Source organism: Rhamphochromis longiceps, linkage group LG23 (assembly GCF_057381845.1).
Source record: "Rhamphochromis longiceps isolate RC_006_pf linkage group LG23, R_longiceps_female_GT1.1, whole genome shotgun sequence".
Classification (NCBI taxonomy): Eukaryota; Metazoa; Chordata; class Actinopteri; order Cichliformes; family Cichlidae; genus Rhamphochromis; species Rhamphochromis longiceps.
Genome location: NC_140578.1, coordinates 9,786,525 through 9,808,762, shown reverse-complemented (window position 1 = coordinate 9,808,762; position 22,238 = coordinate 9,786,525). Strand labels below are relative to the sequence as shown.

At 43.7% G+C, this 22,238-nt stretch overlaps 2 protein-coding genes across 4 annotated transcripts in view; one reads left to right on the top strand and one right to left on the bottom strand.

Moving 5' to 3' along the window:
* Positions 1 to 9,929, bottom strand: part of wdr18 (WD repeat domain 18) — a 20,675-nt gene extending 10,746 nt beyond the window's left edge. Inside the window, exons 1-7 of the mRNA XM_085397694.1 lie at positions 9,673 to 9,929; positions 7,921 to 8,031; positions 6,400 to 6,533; positions 6,013 to 6,154; positions 5,586 to 5,729; positions 5,428 to 5,492; positions 3,694 to 3,818 (exon numbers count right to left, since the gene is read on the bottom strand). Coding sequence (XP_085253820.1) covers positions 3,694 to 3,818; positions 5,428 to 5,492; positions 5,586 to 5,729; positions 6,013 to 6,154; positions 6,400 to 6,533; positions 7,921 to 8,031; positions 9,673 to 9,885 — 934 coding nt within the window. The 5' untranslated portion in view covers positions 9,886 to 9,929. The remainder of the gene's footprint in view (positions 1 to 3,693; positions 3,819 to 5,427; positions 5,493 to 5,585; positions 5,730 to 6,012; positions 6,155 to 6,399; positions 6,534 to 7,920; positions 8,032 to 9,672) is intronic.
* kiaa1614 (KIAA1614 ortholog) lies at positions 8,951 to 22,238 on the top strand. 3 transcript variants are annotated; one of them, XM_085397693.1, is made up of 8 exons: positions 8,951 to 9,438; positions 12,995 to 13,168; positions 13,709 to 14,466; positions 15,438 to 15,513; positions 16,553 to 16,763; positions 19,117 to 19,208; positions 19,286 to 19,458; positions 21,443 to 22,238. In XM_085397693.1, the coding sequence occupies exons 1-8, from the start codon at positions 9,338 to 9,340 to the stop codon at positions 21,634 to 21,636; spliced, it is 1,779 nt and encodes a 592-aa protein (XP_085253819.1). In that variant the 5' UTR covers positions 8,951 to 9,337; the 3' UTR covers positions 21,637 to 22,238. The 3 variants fall into 3 exon arrangements, with proteins under 3 accessions (XP_085253819.1, XP_085253818.1, XP_085253817.1); XM_085397692.1 differs by lacking the exon at positions 8,951 to 9,438 and having other exon boundaries at positions 13,079 to 13,168; positions 16,553 to 16,727; positions 19,120 to 19,208; XM_085397691.1 differs by lacking the exon at positions 8,951 to 9,438 and having other exon boundaries at positions 13,079 to 13,168; positions 16,553 to 16,727.

Here is a 22,238-nt window from a genome sequence, read left to right as displayed (position 1 = left end):
TACTGAAAAGTCCGAGCAGAATTCCTGCTTGTTGTGCTAATAGAAACGGGCTAATTATCCCCCACTCAATTACACATATTGATCGTCTGCTTGGCTCCGGCTGCTGGAATTACACTAATGGTCCAAATGTGGTCCAGAACGACAGATAAATCAGGCTGAGTGTGTTAGAGGCTGAAGGGCTGCCAACACACTGCAGACACTCTGAGGAAACACCCTCAGCTGGTTCGGAGCCTCTCACCTGGATGTTTTATCGATATTCCACTAAACCAGGGGTCTCAAACTTAAATGAGCCATGGGCCAATCCTGGCACTGTCATCTCATTGGAGGGCCACTTTAGTGTTCAAGTAGTACAAAAAACCAAACAAGAAACAAATCCACAAATATTTCAGAAAATGTTTTGTTTGTTTTTTATTTCAAATACTGTATAACAACACAATTTTTTTACTCCCTCTTAACTAACTGAAGCCTTTCATTTAACTACCAAATAAACACATTGGTCCTCTCTTTCTGGCCACACACATGGCAGCACTTCTGCTATCATTTTGTTTGTATTCAACAATACAAAGTGGCAGCCCCCGGGCCGCCACTTTGAGACCCCTGCACTAAACAAACCTATGAAAGACACTTATCACATCAACTGCTTCATGAGCTGAAGGAAAGTTTTTTGGGGTTTTTTTATACCATAAATCTGCAGTTCATCTACCGTCCAGCAGAGGCAGCAGTGAATCTATCTCTATGTTAAAATTAACAAGTTTACAACCAGATAGAAAAACTGGTTTAGCCTCTAAAGATAATTTCTCTTTTCACAACAACTGTACAGGTGAAGAATGTTTTTAGAAAACAACTGTTTGCATTATTGGGGGCATGGCCTCTTTGATTGCAGACAGCTAGCCACCTGTCAAAGCTTTACCAAAGCCTAATTTTACTGAGTGTGGATGTTAATGTAACGCAAGTATGCAGATTAGTTGCTAACATAATTTAGCTCATCTTAAAAACTGTCAGATTCTTTCATCTGAGCACAGCGCCCCCCCATCAGTAGCACTGATAACTGCAGGTGGTGAGTCTTCATCAAGTTTTCATTGAATGCCGTTTGTTTACTGAGATACTCCTGAGATCATTGCATTTAATTTAATACTATCAAACATAAAAGAGAATCATTGAAACTGTCAGGCAAATGTGGGCTGCTGAAATGAAAGTTTCCATGTTTTGCGATGTCACAGAAATCATTTATCTTATCTCTATTGTGATAATTCCTTTCTTCTGCGAGTCAGCTTCCTGTCTGTGGTTCTCTTACAGACTCTGATCATAATTCAGCTGCTGATGATTTGTCTCAGCAAAAAGTCTCAGGATTGTAGTGAAGATGAATCTCTGGGAGGTAAAAGCAGCAGTTAAATGTCAGCACTGCAGATGGGCTGCCTCGCAATAGCCTTCCTGTATGGCCATCACACTAATCCCACCCACCAGCTCTTCCCAAAAGTTCCTTTTTAGTTGAACAACAAAAATCCAGCAGCTCAATTAGAGAACACATCAGGAAGCGACTCTGACGCGTCACACCAAGGACACCGTCCAAACAGCTGATCTATGACATTAGGAAATACCTGGCGACTACAACAGTAACCTACAGCCACATGAATGGACAGCTTGCCACGCCATGGAGTTGGCAGCTTCATGTTTAATAGTTGAAAAAATTTAAAGAAAACCTGCAGTTTGCAGGAACGCCACAAAGACAACTCAACTGAGCCATCAAAATTTAGGTGGAATGATAATAATAACTGGTGCTGATGGTCAGTTATTTAATTAAAAACTGTAAATCTCTAGGGGACCCGCAGGCTCCGTTTTAACACATCGTTTAAGGGTTTCTCTCGGAAGGGTGTCCTTGCTCTTACATCATAAATAAAATCCCCGAGGAGTGAAACTTTGTACTGAAAAGTCCGAGCAGAAGACAACTCAACTGAGCCACTGATGTTTGTCAGAAAATGCTGTCACGCTCAGGTGTACGGTTCAATGCAGCATGGTGTGTTCAAGTGTCACTGTGTTTTTTATTCTAGTACGATGTGTTCAGGGGCCCTCAGAGCTGTCAGTGTTTCCCCGCAGCCTCTCGGGGTAATGAGTCCTGAGATGAGGTGGCGGCAGCAGAGAGAGGTGGTCTCGCCTCGTCGCCTGCAGGAGCGGTGCTCTGCTGTCAGATGGATGTTTCTTTATAACAGTCGCAGATCTGACACGCTGAGAAACGGCGGAGGAGGCAGGAGAACTCGGACTGATGCACACCTCCCCCTCCTCGCTTCTCATGAACTCTTCATGAACCTCTCACTTTATTTGGTTTATTTCACAGCAGCTCAGATAATCAATCGCGCGCACACACACAATGTGTTCGATAACAGTGATGGGATGCAGCGTCTCCTCTGAGCTTAGCACCTGTAGATGGATCTCAAATGACGTCTCTGAGGATCACGTGATGCTGAGCCAATCACAGCATCTCAGATCCGAGACTTCTGCACCGACTTGCCTCAGTCAAACCCAACCATCAAATGATCTACTTCCTGTGACGCATCATTGTTCTCACCATAATCAAATGAAACAAAATAACTGATTAAAAATGGCGAGGAAATGTCTGAGGACCGCCTTCTGTTCCTGTGGTCTTCTTGGGTGCTCCAGGGTCCTGGAGCCATGTGAGTTTACATTTTTAACAAAGTGATAGACAGCAACCTATCCAGGTGCATCCCACCTCTCGCCCGTTGACTGTGCCCAACAGAGGGCGATGGTTTCTGTGAAGGTCGTCAGCATGATGCCTACAGACAAACATCTGCATGGTAATCAGTGACATCACTATGATGTCACACTGATCGTTCTTCACTTCACTCAGTTAAAAAGGCTCAGCTTCAGCCTGGATTCAACTCAAAATCCCGAGATTATTTCAGGTTTGCTCCACCTGTGACATACCTGCAGCGCTACCTGTCTGACACTGGTTTCCTCATAGACCAGTGCTGAGGGGAGCACATTGGTCATGTTTAGTGAAGCCAGGTTAAAAATTCTTCAGCAGCAGGTGAGGTTTGAGATGGCAGGAATTATGTTCTATGGCGTTTCATCACGCTGATGAGTCCGACTCTGCACACGTCAGGTAAAACCATCAGACGGGCTGAGAGCGAGCACCTCCTCTCGCCTTTTTGTGAGGAGCTGAATCTGCTCTGCTGAGATGAATCCTTTTGAGGCGTTGTCGTCATGGAGGATGAAGCTTTCTCTTTAAATTCACTCTGGCTCTTTGTGAGCAGAAACGTGACCGGGAGGGGGGGAGGGTGAGCCGCGCATCCGGCCAAAGCAGGGATTACGGTCGCTGACGGCCGTTTGAAGTGAGACGAATTTGGCGCGGAGGATTTGGTTAATTACAAAATGTCAGTCACGATCACAGCGGGGAGGTCCCTTCTCATGTTCCTGTCAGAACCACACCGCCGCTCATCATCAAGCAGACACCAGAGGAAGAGACAGCGCCGCCAGCGTCACCACTCATTAATAACCCAGCAGCAGCTGAGGAGGAGGCAATTAAACAGCACCTCCCTGAGGTGATAGCTTAAAAGTGCAGCTTCCATTGACCCACATGTAACCAGAAGTAGATCTCAAGCTGAGATTTCTTTTGAGCAAGGCAGCACAGATAGAAAAACTCTCAACCCTGATGATGTCACACGGTGCGGGACTTACCTTTGTGTGTGAGGCAGCGGATGCTCTGTTTGCTCTGAATGTCCCACAGTCTAACCGTTTCATCGTGTGACCCTGACAGCAGCAGAGTCCCGTCCATCGACACTGAGAGACACGTCACCATGTTCCTGAGGAGAACACACAACCACGATCAATACAGTTAATAAACCCTAATCAACAATCATCCTGAACCTTGATCATTGAAGTTAATCCACAGTAAACACCTGTTAGAAGGGCTTCCTCTGACGTGTGTTATTCACTACCATCTGGATTACTTCACCGATGGAGACAAGAGCTCTTCATCACACGTGTCGTTTTCCCCACACCTGTTTTCAGTTTATGGTCGTTCATATTTCCTACCACACCCACTGCTTGGCGAGCTTGGAATTAATGAAGAGACAGCCCACCACCATTTATCGCCGTGATGTCACACCTCAGCCCAAGCAGACTCCCACAAGTCTGACGAAAAGCACCGTGAAAACGTGGACAATACTCTGCTGTGATAAAGAACTGGTCGCCTGGCATGGTCATATCCTGTTGACGGTCTACACGTTATTCATTTATTTTCAAACATGGAGATAAAACTGTTTGTACAACACATGAAGTTTCTTAATTTTCTGCTACTCATATTAGGCCCCAGCCACACTCCGTCTGAAGCCCCGCCCCACTTGTTCTAACTTTGTGCTTAAACGTCGTGACTGTTACAGACGATGAAGGTTAATTGTCGGTGGACTCGCTGACCTCCAAACGCTCGACGTGATCACCAGCGCCGCTCCTCGCACCGTACCGGAAACACAATTTGTTCCACACACATGAAAATACTCGCACTTCCTGTCACCGCCACAGAGAAATGGTTGGTGTCAGATTAAACTCATTGAAACAATCCCGTCCTTTCTACAGATTTTCACCCTCTGCTTTCAGTGAACAAGACTTTTGCTGCAAAAGGAACAGGAAATGACCCAGGGCTATCCACTGATATAAATCTTTACAGACCAGGCGTGGGAGAGAAGGACATGCTACCGGATCGCCACGTGAAACGGCTTCCAATGTTGTTTGCCGGGTGCAGCCGTGTTGGGGGAGGGTCACCGTGGCCATTAGCCAGGCCAGCTTCACGGATGACGTTTCTGTCCAGTGTCTGTCTGTTTACAGGGCGGTGCCACGAGGGAAGTAGCAGCTAGCAAGAGACTCAAGTGCGGAGCGCAGCTGGGTTGTGATGTGACGAGCCTGATAGAGAGACAGGACGGAGATGGGAGTTTCTCCTCGTCCTCCTGAAACTAGGCTGGCGTGATCCAAAAATCAGAAGAGGAATTCCTCTCTCTTTGTACATATAAGGAACATTTGTCTTAGGTTGTAGGACAATTTTATCGCGGCACTGGGCAGGATTTAATGTACAAAGAACATCTTATTGCAAAAGTTGTTCAAAAGAATTGTGTTTATTTATTCCTGGTCTCCTCCTCGGGGACTAAACTGCGTGTGATTAAGACCCGCTCAGTCTCTCCTCCCTGGGTTTCTGATACACGTGTTCCCCCTCGTATTCTAAGAACTTGTGGCGTGACATTTAGGCCCACCAGCTTTAATGTCCACACAGTTTTTTTCTCACTATTAAACAAAAAGGTAAAAACGGTTCATCAAAGCTTCTAGCGTGAGACTTTATTTTGAAAAGAAGAAAAAAGAAAGCTGGTTTTCGTGCACACACACGACCATATTCCTGCAAACAAACGCCAGCGGCTGTCTCACCTGTGACCTTTAAACACCTGATTCCCCTCGCCATCCGACTGGAACGACTTTTCCCGACCGAGACTCTGCAAACAGTTCAAACAGGTAAACTTTATCATCTCCCCTTAAAGCTGGGAGGAGTCAAAACATGATTGGGTGAGAAAATGAGACAGACTCACCTGGCTGCACAGAGACACTTGGAAAATATTTCCATCACTTCCTCCACAGAACACGAAGTACTCAGCAGGGTCAAAGGTCACAGACATGATCTCCACATCAAAGAGGATCGAGAGGAGTAGCTCGCCTGAGGACAGCTCCCATACCTAGACAATTAGCAGAAACAAACCCTAAGACTGTGATGACTGATATTTTACTGTGCTGAGCTCTGATTGGTATGATTTAACCCATTACTACATGAACTGCAGACACAGACAGTTTCAAGACACCAACTTGTTTAGAGAAACTAAACGAAGTAAGCTTCCTCCTCAATACCACGCTAACTCCTGTTCTTGATTATGGTGAGATGAAGATCATCAGCTGCCCGCTTTACCTGGGTCACAGCTGTCTGGATCGCTGAGTGACATGAGCAGAGGTGCACAAACTCACCTTCACTGTCTGGTCTAAGGAGGCGGTGGCGACTCGAGCCTGAGCTCCCATCAGGCCGCAGTGCAGGTCTGTGATTGGCAGAGAGTGACGAGACATGATGTGGCGAGGCTCAGGGGCGTGGCTTACATCCAGTTGGACAACACTGAAACACAGTGAACAGAGTAAGTGAGTCAGAGATCCGTCTGGCACATCTCAGAGTCACAGGTGACGCGCCGACCTTACCAGGCAAGTCTGAATTTTATAAAACACACACACAGCTAAAGCTGCACCTGCTGGACACTGCGCCTCTCTCCTGGCTGACTTCACATTAGTCTTCTTGTCATGAAATACCTTACTCCTGATTAAAAGCTACAGAACGCTCCAGATGTGTTTTCAGGTATGTCTCACCTTGACAGACTCCACACCAGAGCCAGGTTGTCTTTTCCACCAGAAACAAAATGGCTGCTGTCATCAGTGAACTTCAGACAGGTGACGTCCTGATAGTGACGACTGAGGACAGACAGCAGTTTACCTGTGCACACCTGATCAGTGAGAAAACAAAGTAAACAAACCTGAACAAAGAGACAAACCCCCCCCCCCCAAAAACGACAAAAACATAAAAGGAAGAACTGTCTCTCTAAGCTCTTCCTGAAATGTTTGAATCCTCATTCCAATCAGCTCCTTCAGCCTCTGATCACCTCCATATGTCTGCTGGAGCTTTATTCTAACATTGAACCTGCAGGAGGTCCAGATGTTCTCATGAACCAGTTTTAGTGAGTTAGTCTTAGCACAGCACGAGCTGATCTCCAATCCTGTGTTCACATTTCACTTTCCAAACCCTCCTCCATGCATTCAGCTTCTACTGTTTCCTCTCTGATGAACAGGATGGAAACAGCTGAGGAGCTCTGAGATGGTGATGCTCTTTCTTAAACTCCTCTGTCAGCATCATCTAAGCAGCTTTTTGTGGTGTCAGTAAGTCAATAATGAGCTTTTATGTTAAACACCTGGAGATGCTTAAAGACGTGTTTTTTGTTCAGATTAACTTTATCTGTTAGTTCTTCAGAGAACACAAGAATATGAGAATCTGTTCTCCACACGAATGTGGGTAGTTGTGCTTCTTATTCTTGTGTGGGTTCTCTCCTGGTTCTCAGAGTTCCTTCCCCAGTCCAAGTCCTGACTGAGCCTGAGTGCTGATCCGTCTCTATGTTAACCCTGTGATAAACTGGAGACCTGTCAATGTGTACCTGGTGTCACCTATAGCTCAGATAATCTCCTCCCCCAGCAAGACTAAATTAAATAAGAGTGAAACAGATGGATGGATGTATTCTAAACTTTGTTTGGTCAATATTTTCTTTTTGGTAACAACTGTTCCTGTAATATTGGAAAGTCTGTGTTTTGTTTTTTAAATGGTGCCACATTTGTAGAGAAAAGGTATTCGTGGGTTGAGCAACAGAGTTCAGTTATGTGAGCTGTACCCATGACAAACCAAATCTTCTCTGCCAATGCTAAACAGCTGCTATTGACTCTCTTTTGTGTAACATATATTGGATCGGATGATTGAAGTCTGAAGAAACAAGACATGTTTAACAGTTTATTTACTGAACTGAACAATCAGGGGCCTCACGAGCATCTGTACAAACCACACAGAGCCACAACAGCCTGGCACTTCCTCATCACACTGGTCACCAGCTTGGTCACAGACTGGTGAAATCCCATTCATCAAAGGGCAGATTGCTTACTGACCGCTTGATTGATGTGTGACCAGGATGAATGAATGCTGCTGAACAGTAACTTCACATCAGTAGAGTTACTGAAAGAACTTGTGATTTGCATCATGCTGTCTGCCTATTGAGTCGTACAGCACAGGCTAAACAGGATCTTAAAAATTAATAAATTACATTCAGCCAATCGGAGCTTGAATAGACTCACCTCCCACAGGTAAATGGCCTCAGCGACTCCAGCAGCAAGAAAGAGTCCATTAGGTGAAGCAGAAAGACAAGTGACCACACCGGGACACACGATCTTCTGCTGCAGCTGATCCTGAACAACAAAAGAACAAGTGGGTGTGTCTACGAGGGAAGATCAACATATCCAGGCTTACTCTGTTCGCTGGCTTAACAAAATTTAAAAAGCCCAGTCAGAGATTATCAGAGACCATGAATATCAGAACATGGGCATCAGCTTGGTGTTTAACCCCCCATCTTCTTTTCTGCTTTAGGCTCTGAGCATGATCAGACATTCAATTTTCACTTCAATACCATTTTATTTATATACATCACCAAATCACAGCAACAGTTGCCCTAAGGTAATGCCATCCAGGTACCACACTTCATGGAGCTGTATACAGTTCAGAGCTCTGATGTGTCACATTAGAAACAAACATAAACCCCAGCAAACATTTTTATTGTGACGCTTTGTGTGCTTCTGATGATTGGGCATTTCCAGCAGCATTTCTTTTTATTTTCTTTAAAGACGTCTATCAGAGTTGCTACAGGAAATTAAAAGAGGAAACGCAGTGTGAATAACATTTTTGCTATCAAAATAAAACTAGATCAAATACAATAAAGCAAGAACTGAAAACAATATTTGATGATCTCCATTATGCGCTGAGCAATTCAGATTACCCGAGGTCCCTGAGCGGGTCCTGGAGAGCGCCACATCTGGAGACTATTGTCCTACTTCTTTAACGCCCCTCCAAGCACCAGCACAGCTGCTCCTCTGATAGGAGGACATGGGGCTTAGTTGATGCATTTTGTGGAACATGACCCAGTGGTCTTAGCTAACTATAGGCCAATCTCCAACCTTCCTTTCATATCAAAAACACTTAAAAAAAGTAGTTGTCAAACATCTCTGATCATCTGCAGAGAAATGGCTTATTTGAAGTTTCAATCAGGTTTCAGAGCTCATCACAGCACAAAAACAGCTTTAGTGAAGGTTACAAATGATCGTCTTATGGCCTCTGACAGTGGACTCATCTTTCTGCTTGTCCTGCTATACCTCAGTGCAGTGTTCGATACTATCCAATCCATGAAGCCTGATAACACACACCAAGTAGTTAAACTGCAGGACTGTCTTAAAGATAAAGACCTGGATGACCTCTAATTTTCTGCTTCCAAATTCAGATATCAAACTGAGGTGATGGAACCTTCAAGGGAAAGTCAGACACAGGTCAGCAAGGTTCAAACAACAGGTGATCAGCGACCATCACCACAGTGACCTGCAGCACACCCTCAACACTCTGAAAACGGCTCTGCGTACCTGCTGTACCACCAGGTGTGTCCATGTTACATTTGAGCAGCAGGCTTTCAAGGTAGAATGCTTCACAGAGAAACTGCACATCTGTAGGATGTCTCAACAAGATCTGTGTGTACTAACACAGCAGTCTGTGCGAAAACACGTGGACTCACGAATCAGCTTCTTTAACGCTGAGCTGCAGCCATCACACAGGTAAGGTGTGAGGACAGATAAACGGGATTCGGTAGGGGGTTCGAGTGGTTCTGACAACGGCTCTACTTTTTCTTTTTCACAGAATTAAAGTGTCAGCTTTCAAAACGCTTTGTTTACACCTTTAGAGGGACTGCGGGTTTCTGAGCCCCTGTCCGCGCTGAGCGGCGGAGCGTTACTTTCGTGACTCTCGCCTAGTGAGCGAGGTGGGCTCAGCTGGGCCAGGTGCTGTCCTACCTTTCTCTGCAGCTCCCACACGTTGATGAAGTTCTTGCCGAGCTGCGCGGACAGCAGGTACTCCCCGCCGAGCACCGTGAGGCTGCGCGCGCCGCTGTTCCCGCCGCGGTACGAGAGCAGACTGGAGCCGCTGTGCGGGTCGAACACGGTGCAGTTCCACAGCTGGGACCCCGAATCGCTGCTCAGCAGGACCTCCAGAGGAGCCGCCATCATCAACACACACACCGGCCACCGCCGTACACTCTACGTCACGTCCGAGACCGATACGTCACGTCCGGGCGCGGTGCACTGTGGGAGATGTAGGGACAGGCTCTATTTAGAAACACCTGTTTTTCTCCAAAAATATTTAACACAAGTAAAAATAAAACTTAGAGCACGGGAGGCGTTATTTATACAAACATTCTAAACAAATGATAAATAATTCAGGTTTTTACTCACCTGAAAGCAAATATGAATATTTTGCATAATTAAACTTCCATTTTAAGAACCGCACATTTTTACCCCTCAACCATAAAAGGCTGATGGGGTACGACCATCCCCCTGCTGGGAGGCCAGCGTGGACACCGAGGTTTGTGAATGCGATAACTCAAGAGCATGTTGGAGTTTTAATTCGACACCGCAGGTGTCGCTACAAAAATCTTGGACGAGTTCAAATCTCAAAAGAATATCCTTAAGCTCTTTGGGAAACTTTATTTATACACTGACATACATTACATCCTGTCTTTCAAAGCGAACATTCCTGAGTTCCACCCGCTCATTTGGCAGCATACGTGACGACACGTTTGCCGTCTCAGGGGCGTGATGAGGCAGCATACGTGCCTTCACGGATAAACTGTGCCCCCTTGTGGTGACAACTAAAATACTGCGTCTCAGTCAAACAATAACACGAATGCAGTCCAACACATTTCACAACTTGAGTACACAAATTAAATATCTCAACAAGCGTTCTCGTTTCTAGACTGATAAAACCATGATGATTTTATTTTATTGCGCTTTCATTGAATCCGTTTTATCTTTTCTTTGGTGTTGTGGTTATCTGTAAAGAAAAGGAACCACATCTGAACCTAACATGCCTTTACAGACAGTTACAGTGGCTGGCCGGTTCACTTTTCTGGACTCAAACCCTTTGCACAGTGAATTTCAGTTTCAATCAGTCAGTGAACCAACATTAGGTCTCTATATTCTCTATCCTTGTTACTACTTGAATTAATAATTGATCAAGACACTGATTGATTACAGAAACCTGGTTACAGTAGGATGATTATAATAGTTTAAATAAATCAACACCCCTGAGTTAACTGTCAGAATCCTCTTAACACAGGACGATGAGAGGGTGTGGCAGGCTGCAATCTTTTCCTCCAGCTTATTGATCCACCAAAGACCCAGACAGAATTTTAATTCATTTGAAAGCCTGACACTTACCCATGTCTAAATTTAAAATATAGTTTTATTTGTTGTTATCTATCGTCCAACATGGGCCTTACTTAAAGTATTGTCTGATTTCTCAGACCTTTATCTGATTTAGTGCTCAGATAAATATATTATTTTGGTTGATATTTAACATCACTTCAATTCAAGTTAGTTTTATATATATATAGCACCAAATCACAACAACAGTTGACTCAAAGCATTTAATATTGTAGGCTAAACACATTCCCATAATACAGAGAAACCCCAAAAATCTCCTCCAGCAGAACCATGCTCTGGGAGGGGCTGCCGTCTACCGCAACCACTTGGGGGTGAGGGAACGTAGACAGGACAAAAGGCATGCTATGGAAGAGAGCAAGACATGATCGATAACTCGTAGTTAAATGGAGAGTAGTGTATAAAGCACATGGTGAGTTAAAAGAGGTAAGAGCAGGAGAAGTGCTCACTGCATCATGGGAAACCAGCAGTCTAAGAGTGACGTGCTGTATTGGGGTGATATGGTACTATAAAGTCTTTAAGATAAAATAATGGGCCTGATTATTCAAGACCTTGTATGTGAAGAGAATGATTTTAAATTTTAAATCCATTCTGGATTTAACAGGCAGCCAGTGAAGAGCCAGTATGGGAGTAAAATGCCATTTGTTTCTAGTCCCTGTCAGTACTCTTGCTGAAGCATTTTAAACCAACTGAATGCTTTTCATAGAGTTTTTAGGACATTCTGACAATAACAAATTACACTAGTCCAGCCTGGAAGTAATAAATGCATAAACAAGTTTTTCAGTATTACTCTGAGCCAAGATGTTTCTAATTTTAGAGCTATTGTGCAAATGGAAGAAAGCAGTCATAAATATTTGTATAATGTGCATATTAAAGGGCATATCCTGGTCAAAAACGACACCAAAATTCCACACAGTGTCGCTGGAGGCCAAGGTAATGCCATCCAGAGTAAGAATCTGGTTAGATACCATATTTCTATTTTTAGGGCCAACCACAATAACCTCAGTTTTATCTGAATTTGCCATGGATATGAGAAATGTCCATGGCAAGCAGGAAATTAGATGTGATCCAGGGTTTTGTGTCTGTAAGACATGTACTTTTAGCTTTATAGTCACAGAATAAATGATCTGAACAAGTTCAGAAATGCTTTTAGCCTAAATAATAGAATAGAATAGCTGTTTATTGATATTGTTCATGTACAATATGATTGTAAAACATCTTAATAAAAAGTAGCTTTTATCTCTAGGTAAAATACAACTTTTTAACATCTACCCCTGGGAGATGAACAGGAGAAGTGGCCTGTCTAGGAGTAGACTGTGTGTGTGTGTATTTTAAAACTATATACAACAATTCTTGGGAACAGGTGGTGGCATCCCTAGTAGCCCTGAAACCATAGAGTTAAACCTGAAGTTACCATGATAACCAAAAACCCTGCCTCTTGCAGAGTTATGACTCTGCTGTGTGTCATGCTGGTAGAGATAAACCGAAAACTGTGAATTTACATCAGCTGTCAGCAGTCTACCCTACCTGCTCAGGTGTATTGACGGCTGACAACATTTCACAAATGAACACTCAGGAACTAAAAGTATAAAAAAGTACTATCAGTGCTACAAGTACACGATTATTACTTGATCATTACATGAGAACAGGTGGAACAGCACACCTGTACATGTTTCAGGACAACATGAAGGAAACTAATTTTTGTTAAAGCACAAAACCTTCTCTACTGTCCTGTTGGAAAATAATGAGGGCCAAAAGTCTGAAAAAGCAGAAATGTCCCCACAGAGTGGGTCAAACACACTGTGCTGATGTAAACAGTCTGTGGGCTCGTCAGTTTAATTAATCCTGACCAGCTGCTCCTGGTAATCCTCCTTCCTCTGTCCCTCTGACCAATCAGAGCACCTGATGTCATCCTCGCTCTTCACCCCTCCTCGTGTGTGTATGTGTTCAGCCTCTTTGTGGTTGACCGGTTGCCGCGGCAGCAGCAGTGTGAGGACGGAGTTCGTATGAAGCGTCGTTGTTTTCCTCTGAGAGGAGACCACAGCCTGCTGACCCCTGACACACACACACTGTGAGTAATACACACATGCATACATGCCGTGAGTAACACACACACACACACACACACACACACACCATAAGTAACACACACGCCGTGAGTAATATATACACACACACACACACGTTGACTAACGAAGCTCAAACAGTTTTATGAAGAAGCTGTTCTTTAGTTCTGTGCTCTTAATTACATCATTATGACTTGGTGATTAAATTAACTGCAGAGCAGCTGACTGGTCACCGTTACCTTTAGTGACAAACACCTGAATCTTGTTTTACCAGATAATGGGAAAAACTAGAAATGGGTTAAACAAACACTGAAATCAAAACACTAAAGAAGTTATTTTTAAAATATATTTTTCTTCACAAAAATAATAAATTATTTTTAAAAAAAATAAGGCAAAAAAAGATTGTTTTATGATGAAACAAAAAAAATCGATAAATACTAAATAAAGGCTTCACTGACAAATCTGATTTTGTAGATTACAGTTTTATTTTTAACCTTCTCTCTAAAACCATTAAGAATCAGTTTTTACATGTCTCACTATTTCAGCCTGGGGTTGAGGCAATGTGATCAGGTGCAGTCAGGGGGTGTGGCTCCTCTCTCAGGAGGCTCATCCAGCAGCAAACCCAACACCGCGTCGGCCAGGCAGCGGCCAGCAGCATCTCCGACTCGTCGTCTGCGGTTTGAGGATGAGACGGAAAAGGAGGCGGAATCTCGTTACCTGGAGCGACAGCGGCAGAAGAGACAGACGGGGAACTGCGGAGTTGGTGTGGTGATGTCCAAACCAGACTTGAACCTGTACATCAATGGCACGGCGGAGGCAGGGCACGCGGTCGGCAAGCAGCCAAGGGGGCGAACAGTGGTGAGCAGAGCAGGTCAGAATCACACCTGTGAGAGAGGAATAAGATGCGGAGTCAATCTCTGGCAACACTCACCTGGAACTGACAAGAGGGGGAGCCTAAACAGACAGCACCTTAACCTGCGGACTGAACCAATCAGAGAGACCTACATCGGCTCTGTCACCAGTGTGGAAAAGGATGGGGCTTACACACAGGTGAGACGGCAATCAGTGGAGCTAAATGGAGCCCAGGTGACTTTTCATCAAGCCATGCCCTACGCTGGCCTGCCAACCAACCCCTATGCCCCTCACTCAATGGGGCTGTGTACTACCCACCCGCCCAAACTGCACAGAGAGCATCAATTGGGGCCTGAGCCTAGGGAGAGGAGAGGGCGTGAGGTGGAGGAAGATCTGAACAACATGATGAAGAACTCCTCATCCTCCTCAGAGAGGAGCGCAGACACAACAGGTGAGAACTTATCTCCTGAAAAACATTTGCCTACACACTTTGTGTTGAGCTAAGAAATTTACCTGCTAAATCACCACAGTAACTGGTGCTGAAGGCATCGCCTAGTCAGGATCAGGTGATGTTCAGAGTTTGAGTTTAAAATCAGCTGAAGAATTTCCTTTGATTCTTTTATGTGCAGCTTTATGTGCAGTCGATGAAGCTGCGGCAGCTCAGACTGAACATTCCTGTGTTTGTGTGCTGTTGCAGAAAATGTCTAAATGTTGTTCTGCTTGATTATGATCTGCTGCTTAGTCTCTTTCACACTGCTGCAAACACAGAAAACACACCAAGCATAACTGTTCAACAATTTACATTAATTCACGCTGATCTGATTTCCACATCTTCTTAATCACCCTGTGGGACAGGAAGCTTGTATGTTAATGTGGATTCACTGCGATTCAGATCTTAATTTTACCACTCTGTGCCACAAATCACCAGATTAAACAGCTACTGCACCGTTCGTCTCTCAGATTATTTATATTAGAATTTTATGTTCTTTACAGATTTTTATCTCTATTTTTATCATCATCATCTTCTGATAATGGCTCTAACTGGACTGGCAGGACTCACAGATATTATTTAGTGCAGAGGAAGAGTCACAAGACATATGAAATGCCCATTTTTATGTGAGCGCACTCAGAGCCTGAAGCCCAGTTTAACAGAGAAAGTTGATAACCAGTATGCTGACACCCATCATCTCTGACTGGGATTTTAAGTTTTGTTGAGCCAGCTAACACAGCAAAAGCCTGGATATCTTGAACTTCCTTGTACCTTCTGTTGTACCTCTAAACATAAACATGAGGCTACCATAAATCATTTTATTTAATCTGTGAGCAGTTTGTTTGGCCTCCAGAGTTCACTGCAGAGCTGCACATGATATCACATGCGCCTCTAAACACACCTTAACCTCTAGATTTCTAATTTGTTTACAGCTGAGAGTCATCCCCCGCCCACCTCAGAGCCAATGAGAGCAGAGCTCCACCAACTTGACGTTTCACTTCCTCCACAGTGAGTTTGTGTGATTTCATTGACAGCTGGTCAAGGAGATGAGCGTCACACCTGGATTCATGTGTTTCATGAGTTTAGTTGCAGCAGCCTAACTGATCGCTTATTTGGTTTAATTGTGTTTTGATCACATGCTCATCCCCGCTATTCAATTCAACTCAATTTTATTTATTCATCACCAAATCACAACAGTTGCCTCAAGGCGGATATTGTAATGTAGATTACATACAGAGAAAAACCCAACAATCATATGACCCCCTATGAGCAGGCACTTTGGCGACAGCGGGAAGGAAAAACTCCCTTTTAACAGGAAGAAACCCCAGCAGAGGGAGGCGCCATCTGCCGCGACTGGTTGGAGTGAGAGCAGCAAGACAGGATAAAAGACATGCTGTGGAAGAGAGCCAGAGATTAATAACAAGTATGATTCAATGCAGAGAGGTCTATAATGTATAATGTAAATGTGTGGACCTCCACAATTAACCTTAGTGTGTAAAAAGGACTCTCCATTTACATGAACAAATTGGAGTCTATTAGACAGATATGATACAACCCACTGCAGCGCAGTACCTGTAATACCTACAGCATGCTCTAATCAATCATTTTAACAGAAAATTATGGTCACAATAGTATTGAACACTGCACTGAGGTCCAGCAGGACAAGTACAGAGATGAGTCCACTGTCAGAGGTCAGAGGTCAGTAATGGTTTAACTACAGCCGATTATTAGAGATAGATTGATCATATTAACTCATTCACTGCCAGCCATTGGCAGTGAATGAGTTAAACCCATTGACTCATTCACTGCAATTGACGGCTATAGACGTCAATGGCAGTGAATGAGTTAAAGATTGAAGCATTAATTAATGGCAGGACTTCTTTCAACAGTCTTGTAGGAATGGGGTCTAAAAGACACGTTGATGATTTAGAGGAAGCAATTACTGAAGTTAACTCAGAAAGATCAATACACTGTTTAAATCCAGCTGTGATCTCAGGTGTTTCCAGGTGAGGTGTCATGTGGCTGATCTCATTGATCTGTGTTGCAGTTTAAGCAGCAGAGAAGATTCCTCCCGTCTTTCTCTGCGACGTTTTTTCTCCACCGTCACACTGAGCAGGACTCGAACCAGCAGCCTCGACCGCCTCTGCTCACGGACCCATGAGCGAACCCACCCCTCCCTCGCTGACTCCACCTCCTCAATTTCCAGGAACTCCTCCAGCCTGGTGAAGAAAACTTTATCTGTTGAGTCGCTCAGTGTGGTGAGAACATGAATTATACATCTATCTATCTATCTATCTATCTATCTATCTATCTATCTATCTATCTATCTATCTATCTATCTATCTATCTATACATACATACATACATACATACATACATACACACATACATATATATATATATATATATATATATATATATATATATATATATATATATATATATATATATATATATATATATATATATATATATATATATATATATATATATATATATATATATATATATATATATATATATATATAAAACACCCAGCACGCCCCTGCGGGCGGTTTATCCTTCAAGCTCGGGTCCTCTACCAGAGGCCTGGGAGCTTGAGGGTCCTGCGCAGTATCTTAGCTGTTCCCAGGACTGCGCTCTTCTGGACAGAGATCTCCGATGTTATTCCCGGGATCTGCTGGAGCCACTCGCCTAGCTTGGGAGTCACCGCACCTAGTGCTCCGATTACCACGGGGACCACCGTTACCTTCACCCTCCACATCCTCTCGAGCTCTTCTCTGAGCCCTTGGTATTTCTCCAGCTTCTCGTGTTCCTTCTTCCTGATATTGCTGTCATTCGGAACCGCTACATCGATCACTACGGCCGTCTGCTTCTGTTTGTCTACCACCACTATGTCCGGTTGGTTAGCCACCACCATTTTGTCCGTCTGTATCTGGAAGTCCCACAGGATCTTAGCTCGGTCATTCTCCACCACCCTTGGGGGAATCTCCCATTTTGACCTCGGGACTTCTAGGTTATACTCGGCACAGATGTTCCTGTACACTATGCCGGCCACTTGGTTATGGCGTTCCATGTATGCCTTGCCTGCTAGCATCTTGCACCCTGCTGTTATGTGCTGGATTGTCTCTGGGGCATCTTTACACAGCCTGCACCTGGGGTCTTGCCTGGTGTGATAGACCCCAGCCTCTATGGATCTTGTACTCAGAGCTTGTTCTTGTGCTGCCATGATTAGTGCCTCTGTGCTGTCTTTCAGTCCAGCTTTGTCCAGCCACTGGTAGGATTTCTGGATATCAGCCACCTCCTCTATCTGCCGGTGGTACATACCGTGCAGGGGCCTGTCCTTCCATGATGGTTCCTCGTCTCCCTCCTCTTTCTTGGGTTTCTGCTGCCTGAGGTATTCACTGAGCACTCGGTCAGTTGGGGCCATCTTCCCAATGTATTCTTCGATGTTCCTTGTCTCATCCTGGACTGTGGTGCTGACACTCACCAGTCCCCGGCCCCCTTCCTTCCGCTTAGCGTACAGCCTCAGGGTGCTGGACTTGGGGTGAAACCCTCCATGCATGGTCAGGAGCTTTCTTGTCTTTATGTCAGTGGCTTCTATCTCCTCCTTTGGCCAGCCTATTACCCCAGCAGGGTACCTGATCACGGGCAGGGCGTACGTGTTGATGGCCCGGATCTTGTTCTTACCATTCAGCTGACTCCTCAGGACTTGCCTGACCCTCTGCAGGTACTTGGTGGTTGCAGCCTTTCTAGCGGCCTCTTCATGGTTCCCATTTGCCTGCGGGATCCCCAGGTACTTGTAACTGTCCTCTATGTCTGCAATGTTGCCTTCTGGTAGTTCAATCCCCTCAGTTCTGACTACCTTCCCTCTCTTTGTTACCATCCGACTACACTTCTCCAGTCCGAACGACATTCCAATGTCATTGCTGTATAGCCTGGTAGTGTGGATCAGTGAATCGATGTCTCGTTCACTCTTGGCATACAGCTTGATGTCATCCATGTACAGGAGGTGGCTGACAACTGCTCCGTTCCGTAGTCGGTATCCGTAGCCAGTCTTGTTAATGATCTCACTGAGGGGGTTCAGGCCTATGCAGAACAGCAGTGGGGACAGAGCATCTCCTTGGTAGATCCCGCACTTGATGGTGACTTGTGCTATGGGCTTGGAGTTGGCCTCTAGTGTTGTACGCCACATCCCCATTGAGTTCCTGATGAAGGCTCTTAGGGTCCCATTGATCTTGTACAATTCTAGGCATTCCAGTATCCAGCTGTGGGGCATTGAGTCATAGGCCTTCTTGTAATCAATCCAAGCAGTGCACAGGTTGGTCAGTCTGGTCTTGCAGTCTCGGCTGATTGTTCTGTCTACCAGTAGCTGGTGTTTTGCACCTCTGGTATTCTTGCCAATTCCTTTCTGTGTTCCGCTCATGTATTGACCCATGTGCCTGTTCATCTTAGCCGATATGATGCCTGACAGGAGCTTCCATGTAGTACTGAGGCAGGTTATATATATATATATATAGATATATATATATATATATATATATATATATATATATATATATATATATGGTGAGACTACTTCTTTAACCTATCTGTTTCCTGTCTGTTCAGCAGGAAGTACCACTTTTCCAGTCAAGAAAGTCATCTTTGGAGCTGAAGAAGAAGAAAGATCGTTCTGCGAACTATAAACCAGCTGCTGAACAGTAAGACACACACTTCTCTTTTCTACCCTGATACTCAGACCAGCCCATCACAGCCTACCCACCTGTTTGTCTCTCAGGTCCTTACCTGGTAGTCTTGGCGTCGAAGACATCAGTTGTCCCTCTTCAGTTTGCTCTGTTGGGCGGATTCTTCAGATTTGCCCTGATGGGACATTTTTATTGGAGCTTAAGCGACCAGTGGGTCAGACGTTTGGCTTCATCATCAGCAGAGGAAGAGGACGACGTGACACTGGTACTAACTCTACCGACACGTCCCCTAATACTTAATATATATAAGTATTTTTCACCTTACTAAATGGTAAATGGCCTGTATTTGTATAGCGCTTTTACTAGTCCCCCTAGGGACCCCAAAGCGCTTTACACACCCAGTCATCCACCCATTCACACACACATTCACACACTGGTGGAGGCAAGCTACAGTTGTAGCCACAGCTGCCCTGGGGCAGACTGACAGAAGCGAGGCTGCCATATCACGCCATCAGCCTTTCTGGCCAACACCAGTAGGCAGTAGGTGAAGTGTCTTGCCCAAGGACACAACGACCGAGACTGTCGAACCGGCAACCTTTCGATTACAAGGCGAACTCCCAACTCTTGAGCCACGATCGCCCCACTGATACTACTGATATCATCTTAAATACTACTCACATTACTAAATATATCGACTCACTAATATGCTGGGGTCAGGGAGATTCTATCTGGGGACTTTATTGTCCTGCTGTGGAACAGTGACAGTAATGTAGAAAATGACAGTTCCCACAATGAAATGAGCGTGCGGCACCACCAATAGATCACAAAGCACATCACTGCCTGATGAGCCAGTCACAGCTGTTCCTTGCACCATGCAGCTTGAAGTTTCCTGGATGTACTCCAGGAAAATGACACTGCATTAAACAACTGCACAAAGATTGGATCACTGCCACATTTGTCCCGCCTTTCCACACAATTTAATTTGTTCTGATTGGATCTCATTTTTATTTATTTTTTTCAAAAGTATAAATACATTTCATCATAGTTTTTGTCCTTGTGCATCAGTTTTTAATTAATTACCATGTTGTATTGTCAGGAAAAAAAACGGTTATCGACAAAAACTATGCCGAAAACTATAGGTCAAAAAATGTAACAGATTGAGTGTATGTAAGCATCACAAATAAAACTACAATGTTTGGAAGACTTGTGTTAAACATTCCTTACACTGTTTAAATAAAGAAAAAAACTACATTTTTATAGAGGGGTTAATAATTCTTTCCATGTAAGTGTGAGAATTTTAAAATGAATTCTAAAGTCAACTGGGACCCAATGTAAAGAAAATAAAATGCAGGTAATGTGAGCTGGCATCCCAGAGTGTTTCAGGAGTCTGGCTGCAGCATTCATTATTGCTTGGAGGCATAACAGAGATAATTTGTCCATGCCCATAAAGAGAGCATTTCAATAATCTAAGTGTGATGATACAAATGCATGAACAATTTTCTTCATTTCAGAGGAGGCAACTATAGCTTGCAATTTAAAAATGTTCCTTAAATGGAAGAAACAGGAATGGGAGATCAATTTTATATGTGAGTCCAAGGTCAAGGATGAATAACATACAACACCAGAGGCCATAAGAAGATCATTTATAACCTCCACTAAAGCTGTCTCTGTACTGTGAGGAACTCTGAAACCTGACTGAAACTCTTGAAATAAAAGATTCCTCTGCAGATAATCATTTGGCTGTTTGGCAACTACTCTTTCAAAAACAATTTAGGTGAAATGAAGGTTGGAGATTGACTTATATTTAGCTAAGACAGCTGGGTCAAGTGATGACTTTTTAAGTAACGGTTTAACTACTGCCAGCTTTGAGCAGTCTTTTAGGAATGGGGTCTAAAGACATGCTGATCATTTGGAGGAAGTAATTATTGAAATAAAGTTAGAAAAATAAAAATAAAAACTCTAAATAAATATCAACAGTATTGAAAGTAGCTGTGTATGTTATGAATAATTTTGTTTTGCAATAGTTAACATTTTATTTGTGAAGAAGTTCATGAAGTCATTACTAGTTAATGTTAAAGGAATGGTTGGCTCAACAGTGCTCTGACTTCTTGTCAGCCTGGCTACAGTGCTGAAGAGAAACCTTGTTCTTTTTTTCTTCAATCAGTGATAAATAGTAAGACGTTCTAGCTTTATGAGGGCTTTTTTTTTTATAGAGCAACAAACTACTAACAGTTTGATGTACATTACAGGTGTGTATATAGAAGACATGAACAGCAGCACTGGGAAGCTGTATGCTGGCCTGCTGGCTATTGGAGATGAGATCCTGGAAGTCAACGAGGAGAAGGTGGCCTGCCTCAGTCTGGACCAGGTGACAAACCTCCTGATCAAGAACCAGTCTGTCACCATTCGGGTCCTTCGACACCAGAGGACACGTTCAGAGTGACAACCACACTGCCTGACTGAAGAACCAGTTGCCGACACTGAACCTGACTCACCTGTTTATGGCAGTAACAGAGTTAAAGCAAAACTGCAGTCTATGTCTTACACTTTCTCATGATGAGAAGCTTCTTGTTTCCTGTTAAATCACTTTGACTTGCTGGTGTGAATATTTGTTTAATGCCATGCAGTATTTGTCCTCTGAGCTGATACTGTTTTTTTGTTTTTTCAATTTTATTTTATTATTATATTAATAATATTATTGGGTTTTTTTTCATGAAGTAGCTTGGTTTTTTATTTTGTCTGTATTTGTTTTGCTTTTGTTAAAGAAAAAGAAAAATATTGTTTAAAAACAAGCTGGAACCTGCCAAAAGAAAATTATTCAAAGTGAAAAACTCATTGGTCAATAATTGAAATCAGTCAGACTGGATTAAAATGTACCTTAATCAAATGGTCAAAGTCTGTTTTCTTTTCTTTTCTTTATTGAATAAAAAAAAAAAAAAGCTCGAGACATATCATACCATCGGTCACCAGATAATACTTTTATCAATCACTGATCTGTAACAGCTTTCTCCATTCGGACACTCATTATTTATTCTTGTTTAGTGT